The following is a 19,181-nucleotide window of genomic DNA, read 5'->3' as shown; positions in this document are numbered from 1 at the left end:
AGTGATATGCTCAGGATGTAGCTCAGTGTAGTGAGTTTCCTGTTACGTACAAGGTGCGGGGTTCAGTCCTCAGTGCCACACAAACACACAAAAGAAAGCCATGTACATGAGTCTTTTAGGGGCCAGCACGGAACGTTATGTTTTGGACCAAGAATGTGCCCAAGGGCCTCATGTGCTCACAAGTGGGGCTTGCAGGGGGTGACTGCACGATGGGGTGACTGGACCACTGTACTCATCGTTTACTGAATCATTTACCGAGGGGCTCGCCAGCTGAGTATGCAGCTGGACAGCAACGCCTGCCCGGAAGAAGCACCGCTGGGAGGTCCATAGCCCCGCCGGCCCCTCCTCCACGCTCTCTGATTCCTGGTACCATGGTGCTTCCACCTCGCTGGTTGTGTGTCTAAGCCTTCTGAACAAGGACTGGAACTTCGCAAACCCTAAGGTGTCAGACATCTTACCCCAGTGATGAGGACAGTGACTAAGACAGATACATATTTATATAAATATATTTATATAAAATAAGCATTTCCAAGTTATAAATAAATAAAAGTTTTTAAGGAAACCAAATCACTATAAAAGTTAAAAAATGGAATACACTTCATCCATTAATTCTAGAGGTCAGGAAAAGTTCTTTTTCATGAAAGAAATGTACGAACTGTACCCTTGATTGTACTCCTACAAATAGGACACTTTCTCAAAGACGGGGCACAGTCTCTGCACACTACTAGATGGCCACAGGGAATAAACACTATGGACACTTCTCTGTCCATACACACTTTGCAGGTCCTTTCTTCTTGCAGTCTCCTCAGCTGCTCTTCCACTGGGAGATCTAAGAAAAGAATGTTTTTATTATTTCAGCTTACGAGTACCTGAGCGAGGTACATCGTGATCACATCCCTTGTGCGGGGTTGGGATGTGTACGTAACACATCCTAATTCCGTAGGCCTTCCTCCGCTCCCCCTCCCTCCATCTCCTTGTTTTTACCCCTTCCCTCCCTCCTCTTTGAGAACAATCTATCTCCCTACTTCCTGTTCTCGCTGTTATTTTGCTCTTTAGTTTTACTCTTGGTTTATCATATAAGAGAAACCATGTGATATTTAAACTGTGTGTCTGATTTATTTCATTAAACATTACAGTTTTAAGGTACATTTATTTTCCTATAAATGACTCAAGTTTATCTTTCTTTACAGCACAGTAGTATTCTGTGGTGTATAAACAGCACAAGAAAAAAGACTTTTTAGTAAAAAGCAATGCTCTTTTTCTTAAATGAAAAATAAAATAAAAATAATGTTTTGTACTGGTTTAAATTGTTAATACTATTACCTGAAATATCTTCCGTGAGAATATATTTTATGTCCTGTTGCACTAAAAGAAAAAAACAAAAACTATTACTGTGATGAACAAGGTTAGCATTTAGCCACAGACTGCATGTTTTAAACGAAAAATATATTGGGAGCCAGACAAAATTATACATGAAATTTTTTGTAAATAAAAATTGTTAAGGAAACCTAATCAATGTAAAAGTTAAAATTATGATACAACTAACCCATGAATTCTAAATGGATTTTAAATGCCTTATATCCCAGCACTGTAGGAGGCTGAGGCATGAGGTTCGCAAGTTCGAGCCCAGTTTGGTCAGCCACATGAAGTAAGAAACTCTGTCTCAAAATTAAAAATAAACTAGGGCTAGGGATGTAGCTCAGTGTGAAGACCCTGGGTTCAGTCCTTGGAGATAGATAGATCGATAGATAGATAGATAGCCCAAACTCAGAATTTTAAGGCAACAGAAGCCTTTGATTTATAAATTAGATCAAGTTATTTTCTATAATCATCAATCATTTATGAGTATGTTTTCAACTGTCCTAGAAAGTTCTCAAAGTAATTTTCTCGTACTCACCAAATAAATGCTTGTATAACTTTGGGTCCATTTCTTGTAGAGAGGTTTTGAATACAGTGGCAGCGGTATTCCCTTTGACTAAAATAGTATCAATTAGTTCCCTTGCTTGTAAAGACACCCGTGTTTCCTGTTTGATAACATCATGTTCTTGTTCATTAATCACCCTTGCAAGTAGTAGACTGTTCAGTATCGGAATTACAGAAGTCAAATGCTGAAAGAGTGCCGTTCTGTTCTTCCGGATCAACGATAGATCTTCTGTATAAAAAATAGAAAGAAGGAACTAAATACAAACATGTTCAAAGGTCTCACAAACTTCTTTCTACACCTGCATACACAAACAAATGAAAACCCCCTGTCACTCACAAGCAGGTAGTGCCTTTCTGCTCTTACTGTAAATTATTGAGGTACCGCTCCTGATGGTTAGACTTCAGCCCGCTTCTCTGTGTCTAGTAATAGTGCTAGGTAGAAGGACTGACACATCCTGAATGCCTGCGTTACACATTTTACGTGTCGCCTTCACAAGAGCCCCTTGGAGTAGTTACTAATTCCCTGCTTTAACAGATGAGGAAACAGCTACAGTGAGACAGGCAAGGTGCCAAAAGACACAACTCTAACCAAATTCAGTCTGAGGCAGACCGGTACCGCGATCTGACCACTCTGTAGTACTTACTGCTAAGCCAGGAGCCAAATGGAGGTTAGGGTCTAACAAAACTGAAATTTTAATTCAACCTAATCACATCGGGGAAAGGTAAAATCAAGAGAATTAAAATAGTTCCCATAAATTCTTCCACAAGTTTCTGTAACTTCTATTTTTAAGCTGAAATTTTCCCTAGATCAGACATATTGCTACTACCTAAATAATTTATAGTAGGAGCAGAAAGGCACTAGTACATTTTGAACAATATATCCTATTTATCGAGGACTATCTTCTTGTCTTATTGGATCTTCTTATTCTTTTTTAAGACCTAGATTTTTATTTAGTGGCAAAAAAATTTTATACTTTGAAACTATAATTTTATTACCTATGTTTATTGATTGCCAATAGCTTACCATAGCCATTAAGCTGTTTGTTTGTTTTTTTTTAATTTAGTGGTGTGGGTTTTGTTTTTTTTTTTTTTTTTTGTCTCCTGGAGACAGGGTCTCACTATGCAGTTCAGACTGGCTTTGAGCTCACTTTGTAGCCCAGGCTGGCCTCGAACTCACAACAATCCTCCTGCCTCAGCCTCCCCAATGCTGGGATTACAGGCGTGTGACACCATGCCCCGGCTTTAATTTAGTTTTGACTTTGTATTTTCTACCACAGCGTTATTTCTGTAACATCACAACAGAAGTGGGACTTGTTGAAGAAGAACTACTTCAGGAGAGTGACTGGTAGGTTTGGGATATACTGACTTGGTCAAGTAATATGGAACTATCTCGAAAGGAAACAAATGGTGCTTGGTCAAAAAGTCAAGGCCAGAGATATCCATTCTGAAGGTAACTGGAACTCTGAGAATTAATGAGAAAAGGACCAGGACCTAGAATAGTGCCTGGAGCAAAACTAAGGCTCAATAAATAACTGTTGAAAAGAAAAGCCAAGCCTCAGTAATTTAGACAGAAGGAATAAAAAAGTTATACCCACAGGCATGGTACATTCAGAACAATATGTCAAATTATCTACAGTGGAAAAATAGTAACACATTAGAAAATAAAAACCATAATTTGTACTTCATGTTGAAGTATATTAGCTTTTCAATCTAAGATTTATTTTTCTTTTCTCTTTTTTTTGTCTTTTTGAGACAGGGTCTCACTATGCAGTTTAGGCTGCTCTTGAACTCACTGTGTTCAGTGGCCTTGAACTCGCAACAGTCCTCCTGACTCAGCCTCCCAAATACTTGGATTACAGGCATGCACCACCATATCCAGATAAGATTCATTTTTCTAATTTTTTTTGTTTAACCTAATGTAATTGTTTTGTTTTGGTGCTGCGGCTCAAATCCAAAGCCTCAAGCATGCTAAGCATGTACCCTACCACTGAGCTGTACCCCAGCCCCTCTGAAATTCATACAATTTGACGGCTAGTCGCTGGGGAAAGTCTCATTTTAAAGTCATACATTGTATTGTAGTTTAGAAGTTATAAAGATTTGAATATACCTTTGAAGTGTATTATTATTTTATTCTGGAAAATTTTTACCTCGGTATACCTGTCAAGAAATTAATCATTGCTTGTTCTTGGGGAACTATAAGGTAATCATTAACCTAAATCATTCACTCATCAAACAATATTTCTTGAGCACAGACTATGTACAGAGAGTATGCCAGGTGGAAGAGACAGAGGGTGTGGCTGAGACACTAAGAGCTCTCTTTGACAGTGTAAAGCATGGTACATTATTGACTTGGAGTCATCTCTGGAGACTTGATTGATTTTCTATGAAAGAAATATACGTATTTTCATTGGTGGATGCTTTTACCCTTGCGGGATCTACCCCAAATGTGAAGGTGAATGCTTTCTTTAAGCAATTGTTGGCTGACAACCAATGGCCAAGAGTGAGAAGACTGTAGGAAGAATGCACTTATCTAATCTTTACCATGAAAAGGAAAACCTGCCCAGGCTGAGCAAGGGTTAACTTGAATTATGTAGCTGCTGTACTGAAGGCCTAGAACCTGAGTAATTTACAATCTAGTGAATGGATGATGCTATATTACTATGTTCTGATATGTTTTTCTTTATGAGCTGGAGAGGTTTATCCTTGAATAGAGTGGACAAACTGTCAGTCATCCTGGGAATGGATCCCAGATGGCCTTAGACGAAGATAAGAGCAAACTTTTGGCTCCTTCTTGGAGGCCTGAGCTTTGATAACGGCAACGTGTTTGGGACTTTCTGAAACATTTGTGTAAATTGGTCAGAGGTACATAGAACTAAATCAAAATGCCATGCAGAAAAACTCAGGTGGATGGGCGAAGGGCACCAAGAAAAGTCAACCCCTACTTAGCGTTGTAAACTGTCACTTGTGATATAGCTCCTGTTACCCCGGAGTCTTCTGGGAGACCTTGTCAAAAGAGGCAGTCTGTGTCAAGCTATATTGAAGGCACTTTTGATTTGGTCCCTGCTTGGGCAAAGCGGCAGTGAGAGGTCAGCATTTCTCTTTGTCTAGGCCAGAGTGGTGACAGCAGTCGGAGCACCCTGATAGGAACCGGCCACCCGGAGGAAGAGAGGTTTTGCACAGAGCAATGAAGTTTGGAGCAGCAGACGTCCAATGCGGAAGGACACAGCTCACTTATCCTGACACAACGTGACACAGAACGCAGGACTTACCTGTCAAACACTCAGAAGGAACTCACTTCTGGTGTGGGCAGATAGAGGACTTAATCACAATTAGAGCATTAATTTATAATCAAGGACTGAGAATATTACTGTGCTGATATTAAAATTAATAATTTCCCCTGAACTCAATTTACAACAAAGGGAGTGAAAAACTAGCCCAGGATCAAAAGCCAGCCTGGAATAACTGCACACAAAGTCAACTACCCAGAGGAAGAATGGGAATTGAAGGAAAGAAGGAAGCATTGCTTACACTCAGTGTGTACATTTTCAATGTGATAACCAATTCCAATGTATCTGAATGTGAAGAAATTTCAGAATTTGAGCTAAGAATGATAAACATAAGAAAAATCTGCCTCAGTGATGCGCACATTTCCAGCAACGGACACAAGCGACCGCACATCCTCACAGGAAGAGAAACTATATTCATAAATATACGCACCTGATTCCTTTTCTTCATTTGCTCTCTCTTTCGCCTCTTCCCTTATTTCATCTTCTGCATTAAGTAAATCTAACACAAGGTCGCTGATGGTTTTATAATTGTCTCCGGTGCTTAGGATTTTGCTCTGAACCGTCTGCTTTACCAGGCGTCTACTGAAGCCCATCTCTAGGGCAGCTTTAACCTCAGCGGTGTTCATCATGACGGCATCTTCTGATGGGCTCTCTCCAGGTCCAAAATGGACAACTATGCGCAACACGGGAAGGGACACACGTTAGAGCAGTCTGTACATTTTTAAAATTGAAAGGCACTACAATATCAAAAATGCAGCACATGGGTACATAGCATTTCACACAGAGTTTTGTTAGATTCAAAATGATATATATGTTCTATCACTAAAATAAAAATGTGAGATACTGTATTTAAATTAAAATCTGAATTATTTGCCCTACTTGGGTATGTATTTGAGAGGAGAAAGAAACACAGTGTCAGGGGTTGTCTCCCATTAGAACCGAGATTCATTATCCCCTACGCTGAATGAACAAATGGACTTTCTAGAGCAAATATGTATTTTCAGATATTTTGGAAAGAGGCCATTGTCATTGCTCACCTCTGTTCCTGCAACGGCCTCCCAGCTCATTCTCAACAGTGCAGTCGGAGTGACTTTTAAAATCTGACTACGTCACACTCCTTAAACTGCGTCGGATTCCATGTGCTAGGACAGAATCCAAATATTTGTATGTTTGTTTGTGATACTGGGGATTGAACTCAAGCCCTCAGTCATGTTAAGCAAATACTCTACCACAAGGCTCCATACCTTGCCTTTTCATTAATTGTTTTTAGTTTATTTTCTTTTTTTGAGACAAAGTCTCACTTTGTGGTTCAGGCTGACCTTGAACTCACTCTTTTTAAAAAAATTTTTTTATTTTTAAAGATAAAGAACAAAAATACATTAACAAACAAATAGACATAAACAAAACCCAAACAATAGACCCAAACAATAGAAGCAATACAGACTTTCAGACAGGGTGATAGAAAATTAACAATAGCTGCTGTATTATATATTGTACATATTGTTATCTTCAAATTGGTTACTCAGTTTAACAAATATAGGCATTTAAGATTGATCAAACAATTAAACATTAACTATTCCTTTCAATAAAACAATAGAAGTTGGTAGTATGACTCTCTCAGTGGGTGTGTGTGTGTGTGTGTGTGTATTTCCCCATTTCTTTTTCCTTCTTTTTCTCTTTTCCCTCATCCCAGTTGTTCCCTCCCTTTGAACAGTTTCTTTCACTTTCACAATATCTATTATACCTTTCAGATTTTATTTACTAAAGGTTCCTACACTAGTGAGACAATATGGTAGTTATACACGTGGGTCTGATTTATTTCACTTATGAGTATGGCCTCTAGTTGCATCCATTTACCTATGAAAGCCTCAACTTTATCTTTCTCTATAGCTGAGTAATATTCCATTATGTAAAAATACCACATCTTTTTTATCCATTCCTCAGTGGATGGGCTTTTGGGTTGCTTCCATGATCTGGCTATTACAAATTGAGCAGCTATAAACATGGGTGCACATATATTGCTGTGGTATGATGTTTGTAGTTCTTCTGGAAGAATACCCAGGAGGGGAATGAGATGAATGGGACCTCTAGACCTAGTTTGCTGAGGAATCTCCAGACTGATTTCCACAGTGGTTGCACCAGTCTACATTCCCACCAACAGTGGAGAAGGGACCCTTTTTCCCCACAGCCCCTCCAGCATTTGTTATGGGTTGATTTCTTGATCATAGTCATTCTTTGACTATGAGATGAAGGTGAGATGGAATCTCAGTGTTGTTTTAATTTGCATTTCTCAAATGACTAAAGACATTGAACATTTTTTCACGTATTTATTTGCCATTTGTATTTCTTCACCTGAGAAGTGTGTATTCATCTCTGATGTCCATTTTTGGATTGGGTCTTTAAATCTGGGGGTACTGATTTTTTTTTTTTTTTTTAGTTCTTTATATGTTGAACTCACTCCTAGACTGGCCTCAAACATGCAGTGATCCTCCTGCCTCCACCTCCTGGGTGCTGGGATTACCAGAGTGCACCACCATGCCTGGTGCCCTTTTTATTTACTTTGAGACAGGTTCTCTCTAAAATTTCCATGCTATCCTCAAACCTGTGGTCCTCAGGCCTCAGCTGCCTGAGTTGCTGGAATATAGGTGTGTACCACCATGCCCAGCTGTAGTAAAAAATTTACTTGTGGTTTATGAATTCTCCTGCAACCTGGACCCTGTTTACCTCCATAGCCTCATCTTTTGCCTCTTCTTTGCATCCTGCATTCCAGCCTAGATGTCACAAACTGATGCCTCGGGTCTAACTCTGCCCGCACTGCTGAGCACGCTTGCGCTGGCCTGCTTCACACCTGTGTCTATTCACAGCTCCTGCTCCTGTCCATATAGAACTTCGTTCAGTTCTTCCAGTGCACTATTGCACGTCACTTAGGCCTTTCATACACTGCCCCCCGCCCCTGGAATGTATTTTTCTCCCCTTGTCACTTGATTGAGTGCTTTTCCCTGGGGTTCTCTGCTAAGACAATGCTTCCTCCAGACAGCCTTCCTCTGGGTTCACTGTCCTCATGCACCATCCCAGCTCACTTTACTGTCCCTACCAGATCACTTCTATCTTTGTTTTTATCAGTAACCCTACCATTATTAGCTCATGAGCCATGCATATCCTGGTTTTTTTCCTCAGAACAGCTAAAACACAATAAATATTTACCGAATTGAATCGCATACTAAAAATGGAATAGAAACACTTGTTCTAGTATTTGCTTTATCCCCTTTTGGGCTTAAGATAATGAACAAACCTCTTAACCACTCTGAATCTCTGTTTTCTTATTGAAGAACAGAAATAGTATTTTCTATCTTCTCCATTCCAGAGAAGGAATATATAAGCAATCTAACATCACAGTATATCTGTTCCCATGCTGGTTCAAAACAAGGGGTATGGTGCCCCTTACAGGCATGGTGCACACACCTGTAATCCCAGCACTTGGGAGGCTGAGACAGGAGGATTGCTGGGAGTTCAAGGCCAGCCTGCACTATGTAGTGAGACCTTGTCTCAATAAAAATAAATAAATAAATAAATAAATAGCACAAGGGTTAGGCTGGGTGCACATTGTTTGTTGAAACTACAGATGTCCCAGACTGGGTATGTAGCCCTTGGTTCAGTCCCAAGGACACCCTGAAAAACCTATAAATACCCAAGCCCCACCCTTATATACTTGGATTCAATCCAGTAGGTCTGAAGCTCAAACTAGAAATTGGCACTATTTTTTAAAGTTCTCCAGGCAACTGTTATGCAGTGAAGTTTAACATAGGACATTTGAAAATGCATGGTAAATTACAGATCAATACAAATATACATTATTATCACCTTTCACTCTTAGCAATACCAAATAGTTCTGTTTCAAAGCAGTAGTAATTATCATTTATACATACTTGGTGACTCTGCATTTTCATCTTCTGGGGTGTCTGAGGTGGACAACAGCTACAAAAAAATATATACATGTAAATTAAAATATAGACTTTATCCTGCCCATTGCAATAAAAATGAGTCAGCAGGCCTATTTTATTTCACGTGCTACAAACTGCCTGCTCACTGGCAATTGTTTTTAGTATATGCACCGCTGCGGTGCTCACTGGCAGTTTTTTTAATCAAAATCAGTGCTTCATTTATATTCCCGTGTTATTCCCTGGGCCCGGAGCTAATAGTTCCTGGTGGGGGGCTGGGGCAGGAAAAGGGTTCAGCTTCAGAGAGCATCACTTTCCCTTTCCTCCGGCCTATGGCTCCTGCTCACCCTTCAGGGCAGATCAGACCCTCTCTGGTACCCACTGTCCACAGTTAGGAAGTCTTTGTCCCTCAGCCTATCATATAAGTTTGTATTTGCTTTTCCAAGATTAGAAGGAACAATATATTTCTCTTTCTTCAATCTTTGAAAGAAAAATTTATAGAATAAAACTATGAAATGGTACTATCCTAACTTACTTTTCCCTCAAATAGTTTCAGTATTATAATTTAATTGGAGAAATGCTTGAAGAAAAGCACAGCAAATATTATTTTTCAGGAGGTTACCAATAATCTGTTTTTCTCAGAAAAATAGTACTTTCTAAGATCACATGAAGTTTTGCTCAAAAAAGAAAATATGTTTTTAAAATGGCTTTTGTGTTTTTAAGATAACTTTTATCTTTTCACTGAAACACTCCTCTGCAAGGAACAAAAAATGATTTCATTTGTTGGTAACTAATGATTTATGCAGAAAAACCTTCCCCTTCCCTACCTGTTCAAGCAGATGTGGGTAACTGGCTTGAACCTGACTGATGAATTCCTGCCCTTTAACTCTCACCAAGTACTCACACCTGAAATGCAAACAAAATAAATTATGAAGCATTCTTTTCATCAAAGCAAAATAAAAATTTAATACCAAATTCCTCATCCGTAAGGGTTTATCCCATTTGAAATCTGATTACAGGCCTCAAATCACACAATCATGTAAGATCACTAATTCTAAACACGAAGTTTGAAGAATAAATAAATCCTAGTCCTGTGGTAACTCTTTGCTATTTATCCTTTAAAAAGTGGTTTTTGGGGGCTGGGGATTTAGCTCAGCGGCAAAAGCGCCTGCCTGACAAGCGCAAGGTCGTGAGTTCGGTTCCCGGTACCGGAGAAAAACCAAAAAACTAACCTATAAAATATCACTTCATAGGATTCAAATTGTCTTAGGTGTGAATTTTTAAATTTGTTCTTTAATGTACTGCCTGTTGCAGTTAACATGAATTTAACTCACAAGTATGGTTTGCATATGGTTTGAATGTCTGATAAAAGTAGTTTTATTAATTTCATATTTTCAGGCATATATCATGCTTCAGCTAATTTTTGTTTGTTTTTTGTTTTTGTGGTACCGGGGTCAAACTCAGGACCTTGCGCTTGCCAGGCAGGCGCTGTGCTGCTGAGCCATATCCCCGGCCCCCGGTTTATCTTAATTTGAACAGAGCGAATGTAGTCACTTGTAAAGTGGTAAATATTCCAAATGGGCCTAAACGTGAACATAACCACTTCATCTCCATGTAGCCCAAGGGAGTGGTAGGAGGCACTGCAGTGAAGGCAGACTGATGCGGGCAGGAGGGCATGGCTGGCACTGCGCCACGCTGAAGTGGGTGAGAGCTGGTAACGTCTCAGCCTATTTCCTGCAGTCGAGTCATGCTGTCTCCACTTAGACTCCTCACTATTCTCTTCAGTTATTCTAGGACTCTTGAAAGTACCCTGACACACGCACTAAAAACAGAGGACATGGAGACAGAAAGTTCCCTAAGTGAGTGACGCAGCCTGTATGATAAGTGACTCAGCTCATATGATAAGTGATTTAGCTCGTATGATAAGTGACTCAGCTCATATGATAAGTGATTTAGCTCGTATGATAAGTGATTCAGCTCATATGATAAGTGATTCAGCTCATATGATAAGTGACTCAGCTCGTATGGTAAGTGATTCAGCTCATATGATAAGTGACTCAGCTCATATGATAAGAGATTTAGCTCATGGTAGTCTTAAAAGCTGAAAATGTACAAAGAACAATAGAGAGAGGATGAAGGACCTGAAGACATCTTCCAATATCATATAATCTCGTTTGTCTCTTCCTATGAGATGTACACCCATTATCAAACCTAAGTACAAAATGAATCAGTGTCATCACCAAAGCAAATTTACTATTTTTTTGGAATATTCTCAAAACTACCAAATGGAAAGAAATGTTTAAAAACCATGGACGTGGTCCTCGTGACCTTTACAGTCTTAAAACTTTACAAAAGATAGGGAGCACGGGGCTGGGGATTTAGCTCAGCGGCAAAAGCGCCTGCCTGGCAAGCGCAAGGTCGTGAGTTCAGTTCCCAGTACCAGAGAAATACCAAAAAAAAAAAAGGGAGCGCAAAGTTGCTATAAATGAAAATAGTGTACTATATACAAATGTATATAATGAACATGTCAGAATACTGACATTAGAGAATATTGACTATGAAAAATATAATTATAGGTAGTGTGCTTTAGATGAAATAGAGCATCCAAGGGTACAGAATAATCAAAATGGTAAGACAATAAAATTCTATGTAGTAATCGAGACAGATGAGGTGTATTTAGTCTTCCCCCGACCACCCGATTCAGTGTCAAGACTTCCTTTGAACCCCTCTCCCTTCTCTTCTCTCCTTTTTCTCCCTCAGGGGTGAGGTCTGAATCCACAGCAAGTACCCTACCAGGAGGTATATCCCAGCCCTCGTTTTTCTTTCTATTCATGGCATTTATTACCGTCCAGATGCTGTGTAACTTCGTAAGCTGTTACCAGTCATCTGTCCTTTTCTGCTACAAAATGAGCTGATGAGACCAGAGGGCCTTCGCTTTGCTCAGCAGAATATTTTATGTGCCACTTAGAACAGTGCCTGGCGATACAGGATCCCCACTAAAGAACACTGAGTAAGTGTTGAATGAAACAGGTTGCAGGCAGATGTTGACAAAACTATTTATAACGTTTAAATGAATTTGATTTACTACTAGTCCTACTACTATGTAAAATTACATTTATTTCCATAGCAAGATAGATATAGATATATAGATATTTGGGGGGATGGGAACTAGATATTAGTCACTGGACATTTTCTTTTTCTTCTCTGTACTTTTCTACAATATGTGACTTTATAATGAGTATTTTTAAAACATATTCCTAAAACATTAAAAATATCCTAAACCTATCTCTTCTCCATGTTAAATTCTTCAAAACCTTTCAAATTATAATTTTTCTAAGTAACCTGTTCTAAACCTACAAATGTATCTTTGGAACAGAGAAAGAATACTTCACAGCTGGTTATAAGGTAAGCACAGAAAACCCGTAAGATGATAATAGAAAAGTACTGGAAGAGAATTTCAAGATAGTTACCTTGGAAACCACTTGGCATGCTCTACCCAGGGATCATCTCCCAACTCCCAACACCTCAGTCCACCGTCACAGCAAAAGCACTTGACATCATCACTGTGCCCTAAAATTAACATTAGACCAAAGCTTATGAGTACATATAATTTATCCACTAAAATATATAAGATAGAACATTTTGAATTTTTTAAATTAGCAAATTAAATTTCTTACCCACATAATAAAAACCCGCACTTGCAAGCTGCTCGGGATGGACCAGGACACTTGAAGGCCAGTTGGAGAACGTTCTGAAGCGGGCTGCGTGTGTCTGCATGCTTAGATTGGAAACAGCGTACCTCGAAGTATTTTGAAGCTGATTTTCTAAGAAAGGGCAGTTGGGGAAATGTCTCAGGTGTTCTGCCATGGCGTCATCCTTCGGTTCCCAGTTGCTCAGCTTCCCACCGCAGGCAAAGCAGGCCACTCTGTCTCCAGGCCCTATGTAGTAAAAGCCTGCTTTGGCCAGATCTGTCGGTGAGAGAAAAGTCAAAGGCCACGTTTGGTACGTGAGCAGTCTGGCTTTTTCCGTACTCATCGCGCAGTGATAGGGACTTGTCCTCAAGGCGGAGAAATCTTGATTGGCTCTGAAGTTCACAGGACTTGATGGAAAGCTTGAATACGAGCCACTGAAATAGCCACTGTGTTCCGAACCTGGCGGTAACGAGTGTGTGGGAGTTGCTACTGCAGAAGAAAAGGAAGGCTGAGGGGCAGCTTCCGGCGTGGTGGCCGAAGTTAAACTCTGCACAAAGCTGCAGCTGGGATACAACTTCTTATGCTTCTCCACCGGACTGTCTCCCTGTTTCCAGTTGTCCAGCATCAGGCCGCAACAGAAGCATCTGACTTTGTCGTTCACGCCGGTGTAGTAGAAACCGGCGCGAGCGAGGCTCCTCTCCGAGACAGGAACCCCAGCAGGGAACGCGGAGTACGTGGACATTCGGTACAGCTCACAGGAGACGTCGTACTTCAGTTCAAACACGCTGGCGCTCTTCATCAAGTTGGACAAGAAGATGCTATTTTCTACTATATTCATAACGAAGTGGACGGGGAGGGAAAGGGGCCAGTCTTTCTCTGGGGAGGTAGTTTTGTGCATGGCTTTCGGTGTAATCAGTTTGACTATTAGGCTGACTATCAGAAATGAGAACTCTAATTTCTTCTGTGCCTTTCGGGTTCCAGCTTGGTGGGATTCTAAATCCCACACGGTTACATCTTAAGGGACAATCACGTCCAACGGCACCTTTGCACGCTCTTTATACACACAGGGTGTATTTGATGCTACGCAATAGCCCGTGCTGAAGACTACAGTGCTGCCTGGAAGCATAACGTGTTTGAGGTCATCGGTGTGCCGTTCGTGTTGGACACGTAAGGGGCAGGTCAGCTTCTCCCGGTCACTGCGACGCCTCCGCCCGCTTCACTCAGCCTGCAGGTGAGGTGTCTGACTCACACAGCTAGCGCCCGTTCATGACGGGAGGCTGTGTCCCACCACTGCTCTAGCAGTGACCAGTGAACAAGTCCTGCTGCTTTTCCTACCAGGATGTGCCACCATGGTGCTGACGGCAACACCTGGTCTCCAGGTAGCAGGAGAAACAGCACAGCCGGCTGGCAATCATCACTTCCCTCCCCGTAAGTTACTGTGCCCTGACTTTATTACTCTCTTCCACAGGAAAGACTTCTGTAGGTTGTTACAAAGTGTTTCTTAGATAAATTTTATTTCTGCATACGTTTGTTCTTTGTTCGGTTCCCAAAATGTAACCACTGAACCATTGGCTCTCAGGCTCCTCCTCCCAAGATAACAGTCCTATTCAAACAAAATAAATTTTAAACTTTTAAAATATCAGTGGCCTTTTACACAGCGGATACTCTCTTCACTAATCATGTTTCTCTTTTGCACTTTCTCTAAATTTGTGCTGTTTATCAAAAAGTTTTGGTCTTGACGCTTTTTGTCATTGCAGAAATCCTTTAATATATCAAAGGCTTCACTTGAATATTTCTCTAATCTTGAAGAAGGTTGATTAGCTCTCTGTGCTAGATAACTATCACTCATTTTTAAGTCTTTACCAAATGCAGGTACTTTCTTTTTTTACCTCTACAGAGAAGCCCATGGGAGACTGCCTAGCCAACTGTGAAAAAAGCGCTTTAACAATATACCTCCAAAATAGCTGCTTCTTTACTTCCACAAATCAAATTTAAAATCAAAATCATTATAGTTTAATCTCAATAATTAGATTATATTTAAAAATTAACATTCTTTGGACATTACACCAAGAAGTCCAATTAACTATTAATTTGTTTTTCATGCACAAAACTACCTCCCAAGATTAGACTGACCCTTTTTAGGGCTTTAGGCCTCCATTTTGAGATGTTTTGATTGGTAGAAGAAACTAGAAAAAAGCTGCCAGTAGAAGAAGGGTTTGCGTCCTTTGTAAGCCTGTTTAGAAAGAGAGTTTTAAAAATCAAATAATTCACATATGCAACACAATGACCTTTCTCTTAAAACATTTTCCCCAAGGCACGGTGCGTTCCCCTGTGTGTGCACACTTATCAACTGATTTCCTTCCCAGCCAACCTACAGTGTGGGACTCAACCGCACAAAGTGACATCAGCAAAAATCCCCTAACGCTGCGCTAATGCTAAGCGGCTTTCAGTGGGGCAAGAGAGGGATCGGATAGCACTGTAATTAGATTATTTAGCCAGTTCTGCAGCACATCAGGAAATCTTTCCACAGTTACCATCCAGAAGCCTCAGCTTCATACTAGCACCAGTTTTACTACCTTAAAGAATCGCAGAAGAGAGCTCCAAAGGGAGTATTTTTCTGTTCATAGTGGCGATAGATTTGCTTTCACGTTTGTGTAATTAAACTAAACACTAAAAAAGAAAAAAAACTATTTTCTCCAAAATAGAGTAGCAGCATTGTCTACCACATACAAAATGCTACACTAGATGCTATACTAGCTGTACTAAACAGTATAGCTTCCTGTTTGTCTATCACGCCCAAAGCCCTGGGTTCAATCCCCAGCTACACACACACACACACACACACACACACACAGAAGAGAAAGGAAAAGAATTGTAGTAAGCACCAATGGGCCAAGAAATCCCGTGCAAGGACTAGAAGTCTCAAACTGGTGGCCAGTACACATCTTATATTTGGCTTGCACAGAACTGAATTACAGTATTTTGCTAATTTTTTAAACTTTTAAAAATTAAAATTATACTTAGAAGAAACTTACAAAAATAATAAGAGTTTCCATATTCTCTACACTGACTTTCTTCAAAAATAGTACCTTATATAACCTGGGTATAATTATAAAAACAAAAACATTAACATGGATACAACGCTGTTAATTAATCCACATTCCTTATTTGAATCTCACCACATTCCTGAATATTTTTTTTCTTGGGCCACAATATGCTTTTTATTGTTTGCTTGTTTTTGTTTTTTGAGACAGGATCTTGCTATGTAGTCCAGCTGGCTTTGAACTTACTGTGCAGCTCAGGCTGGCCTTGAGCTCAGGGCGATTCTCCTGCCTCAGTCTCCTGAGTGCTGGGATTATAGTTGTGCACAACCATGCCCAGAGGGCCACAACATTTTTAAATATTTTTTTTCTTTTTGAGACAAGGTCTTGCTACATTTAGCTGAAGTTAGATTTGAACTTGTTATGTAACTCTGGCTACCTTCTACCTAGCAATCCTCCTGCTTCAGCATCCTGAATGCACCACACCCAGCTTTGTTTTGTTTTTGTTTTCTGAGACAAGTTCTCACTACACAACTGTAAGCCAGCCTTGAACTGGAGATTGTCCTGCATCAGCCTCCAGAATATTAGGATTATAGGCATGCACTACCACCCTTGATTGTTTTTAAATCTTATAGCTAATTGCTAACACTTTTTAAATGTAAGGGATTTCCCAGAGCAGTCTAGATTCACACTTGCAAGGCGAGAATAGAAGGCAGCAATCAGGTACAGCCCCTGGCACCAATCAGGTACAGCCCCTGGCACCAATCAGGTACAGCCCCTGGCACGGCCACGCCCTCTGGACAGGGTGCTGCACTTTGGCCCCCTGCTACATGGATGGCCCCTTGCTGTTTGTCACTGACCTGGGGCTATCGTTTCTTTGACAGTAGAATTAGGAGCAGCATAAAACTACTGTAATAACTGCCTAGCACAAGTAACAGAAACGAAAGTTAGATAAAGAGGAACTCCCCCTTTTTGTAGATAATAAAAGAACTATTTCTCCGTGGAGAGGAAGAACGGTCACTTATGTCAGATATGCAAACAGTTCGCCTCTGTTAACAGAACCACCCAGTCTTCACTCGCTCGCGTCACCTGCCGGGCCCTGCACGCACTGAGTGTGCAAACCCCTCACGCACACCTCCTCTGAACAAGGCACGCATCTGTGCAAAGGCAGACAGCAGCGCACAGCGCGCACGCAAACGCCCCGATCGGGTTAGCCTCTGTCTTAGCACTCCCTTCCACCTCGTGCCCCTGCACACTGGGACCCGCAGCCTCGCTTCGGACCTCCCGGTCCCCGGCCAGGCCCACCCACCCGGCCAGCCCCACGCGCCCCTTCCCGACGCCTTCCGCACGTCCTCTCCCCCGCGTGTCACTCCCGGGACACCGCCTCCGCCCACACTCACCGCCGCTTCGCCGCGGGACCCTCCGCAGGGCTGACTTCCCACGACCCCAGAAGTCCTGCTCCTGCATTTCCTGTCGCCCCTCACTGCCTCAGCTCCCACTCTGGCCCTATTCCTTCCACCTGACGTCCTGCTGACCTCTAGCTCGGCTTTCAAATGAAATCAAGCAAACAAACACCCTCTTTCCATCCCGCTTCCTACGCCAGCAACTGCCTGGCACCTGACACAGCCAGACAAAATGAACTTGTGTCCACGGTGGCGAACACCTCCACGTCCCCGCCTCCCACCCACTCCTTAACCAGCCCACTTTGAAAACACTGTCAGCCCGTGCAGCGGTGCACACCTGTAATCCCAGCACTCAGGAGGCTGAGCCAGGAGGCTTCCAAATTCTAGGCCAACCTGGGTTACGCAGTGAGTTCAGGGCCACCCTGGCCTGCATAGTGAGAGACCTTGTTTCAAAATACTAAAACTAAGCCGGCAGTAAAAACAAACAAACATTAAACTAGTACAGTAGCACATGCCTGTTATCCCAGTGCTGTGGGAGGTTGTGACAGGAGGATCTCAAGTTTGAGTCCAGCGTAGGCAATTTAGCAATTTAGAGAGATCCTGTTTCAAAAATTTAAAAGTTTTTCTTTTTTATCTTTAGAGGTGCGTGGATGTAGCTCAGCGCAAAGACCCTGGGTAAAATCTCCAGTATTGCAAAAACAAACAAAAAGGAAATCTCTGAGGAAACCAATGAAAAACTATGAAACAGTGATGGGCAGACTTCCTCTTAGAAACTCTCTGCTCCCCGGCTTCTCCAATGGCACAGTTTGGAATTCCTCTTTCCACTCCAGTGGTTCCTTGCCAGATGCGCTCAGGCCCGCAGCCTCCGCTCCTTACTCCACCGCTTCTGACACCCACCCGCCTCGGGCACTGAGCCGGCCCAGCCCTGCGAACCTGGGGGGAAGTGTGTCATGGATCTGCCTCCCCCGACACTGTGACTCCTTCAGAAGAGGAACAGGTTGTTTTTTAATGTTAAAGATAAAAGAACAAAAACATATTAACACACACACAAACAAGACAACACAAAAACAACACAAGCAATGTAGAATTTCAGACAAGGTGACCGGAAACTAACAACGGCGGTTGTGTTACATATTGTTATCTTCAAATTGGTTACTCAGTTAAGCAAACAGAGGCATGTAAGATTGATCAAACAGTTGAACATTAACTGTTCCTTTCCATAAAGCGAGAGAAACTAGGAGTACCACTATCTTAGCTGTCTTGTGTACACATATATAATGTTCTTTTCCTTCTTTTCTCTTTTCCCTCATCCCAGTTGTTCTTTCCTTCTGAGCAGTTTCTTTCCTAAGACCCTGTTCCTATCTAAAAGGTACACCATGAACAGGGTTTTATTTCTGTACCCGCCTCCCTGCCGGCTTCACCCACAGAGCCTGGCACAGCAGGCAGACCCCGCGGCTCTCCCTGGGGGAGTGTCCGCGGGCTCGCCTGAGCGCTGCGCGGCCACAGGGTCCTCACGCGGCCTTAAGGACAGCAGCTTTACGCTCATGAGCAGCAAGTGTGCTCGGGTATCTTGGATTTCCAGTACAAACGAGAGTGCCTCTTTACCAGGAGGGTGAGCTTGGACAAGTCCGTCTCCCTGGGCGTCCGTTTCCCTATTGTGGGATGGAAATATTACGCTACTTGCTTAAGAGGGTCAAAACTTCAACATTAAAATACGTGGAAGGCCTCCAGGGGCAACCGGGCTCACAGCAGGAAGCCACACGGACGGCTGCCGGCAAACAGTGTGAAGTCGCCGCTGCAGCGGGGGCGGACGCGCCCACCGCCGGGGAAGTAGCCGCGCGCGGCCGTCCCTGCGCGCGCCCGGGACCGAACTCCACCGCCGCGACGTCTCCCTGCG

General features: G+C 42.0%; 1 protein-coding gene across 3 annotated transcripts; it reads right to left on the bottom strand.

Annotated features, from left to right (window-relative positions):
• Positions 1–525: 525 nt before the first annotated feature.
• Birc3 (baculoviral IAP repeat containing 3) lies at positions 526–19,181 on the bottom strand. Of its 3 annotated transcripts, none has more exons than XM_013511018.1 (9): positions 18,890–19,181; positions 12,826–15,073; positions 12,619–12,718; positions 9,976–10,054; positions 9,137–9,185; positions 5,641–5,883; positions 1,898–2,152; positions 1,324–1,365; positions 526–829 (listed from the first exon to the last, which is right to left on the bottom strand). In XM_013511018.1, exons 2-9 carry the CDS (start codon positions 13,736–13,738, stop codon positions 636–638), a joined length of 1,875 nt encoding a protein of 624 aa, XP_013366472.1. In that variant the 5' UTR covers positions 13,739–15,073; positions 18,890–19,181; the 3' UTR covers positions 526–635. The 3 variants fall into 3 exon arrangements, with proteins under 3 accessions (XP_013366472.1, XP_013366473.1, XP_005378032.2); XM_013511019.1 differs by lacking the exon at positions 18,890–19,181 and having other exon boundaries at positions 12,826–14,443; positions 14,974–15,826; XM_005377975.2 differs by lacking the exon at positions 18,890–19,181 and having other exon boundaries at positions 12,826–15,826.

The sequence above is a fragment of the Chinchilla lanigera genome, unplaced genomic scaffold (genome assembly GCF_000276665.1).
Source record: "Chinchilla lanigera isolate Chin_1 unplaced genomic scaffold, ChiLan1.0 scaffold00011, whole genome shotgun sequence".
NCBI lineage: Eukaryota > Metazoa > Chordata > Mammalia > Rodentia > Chinchillidae > Chinchilla > Chinchilla lanigera.
This window is presented reverse-complemented; position numbering and strand designations above follow the sequence as displayed.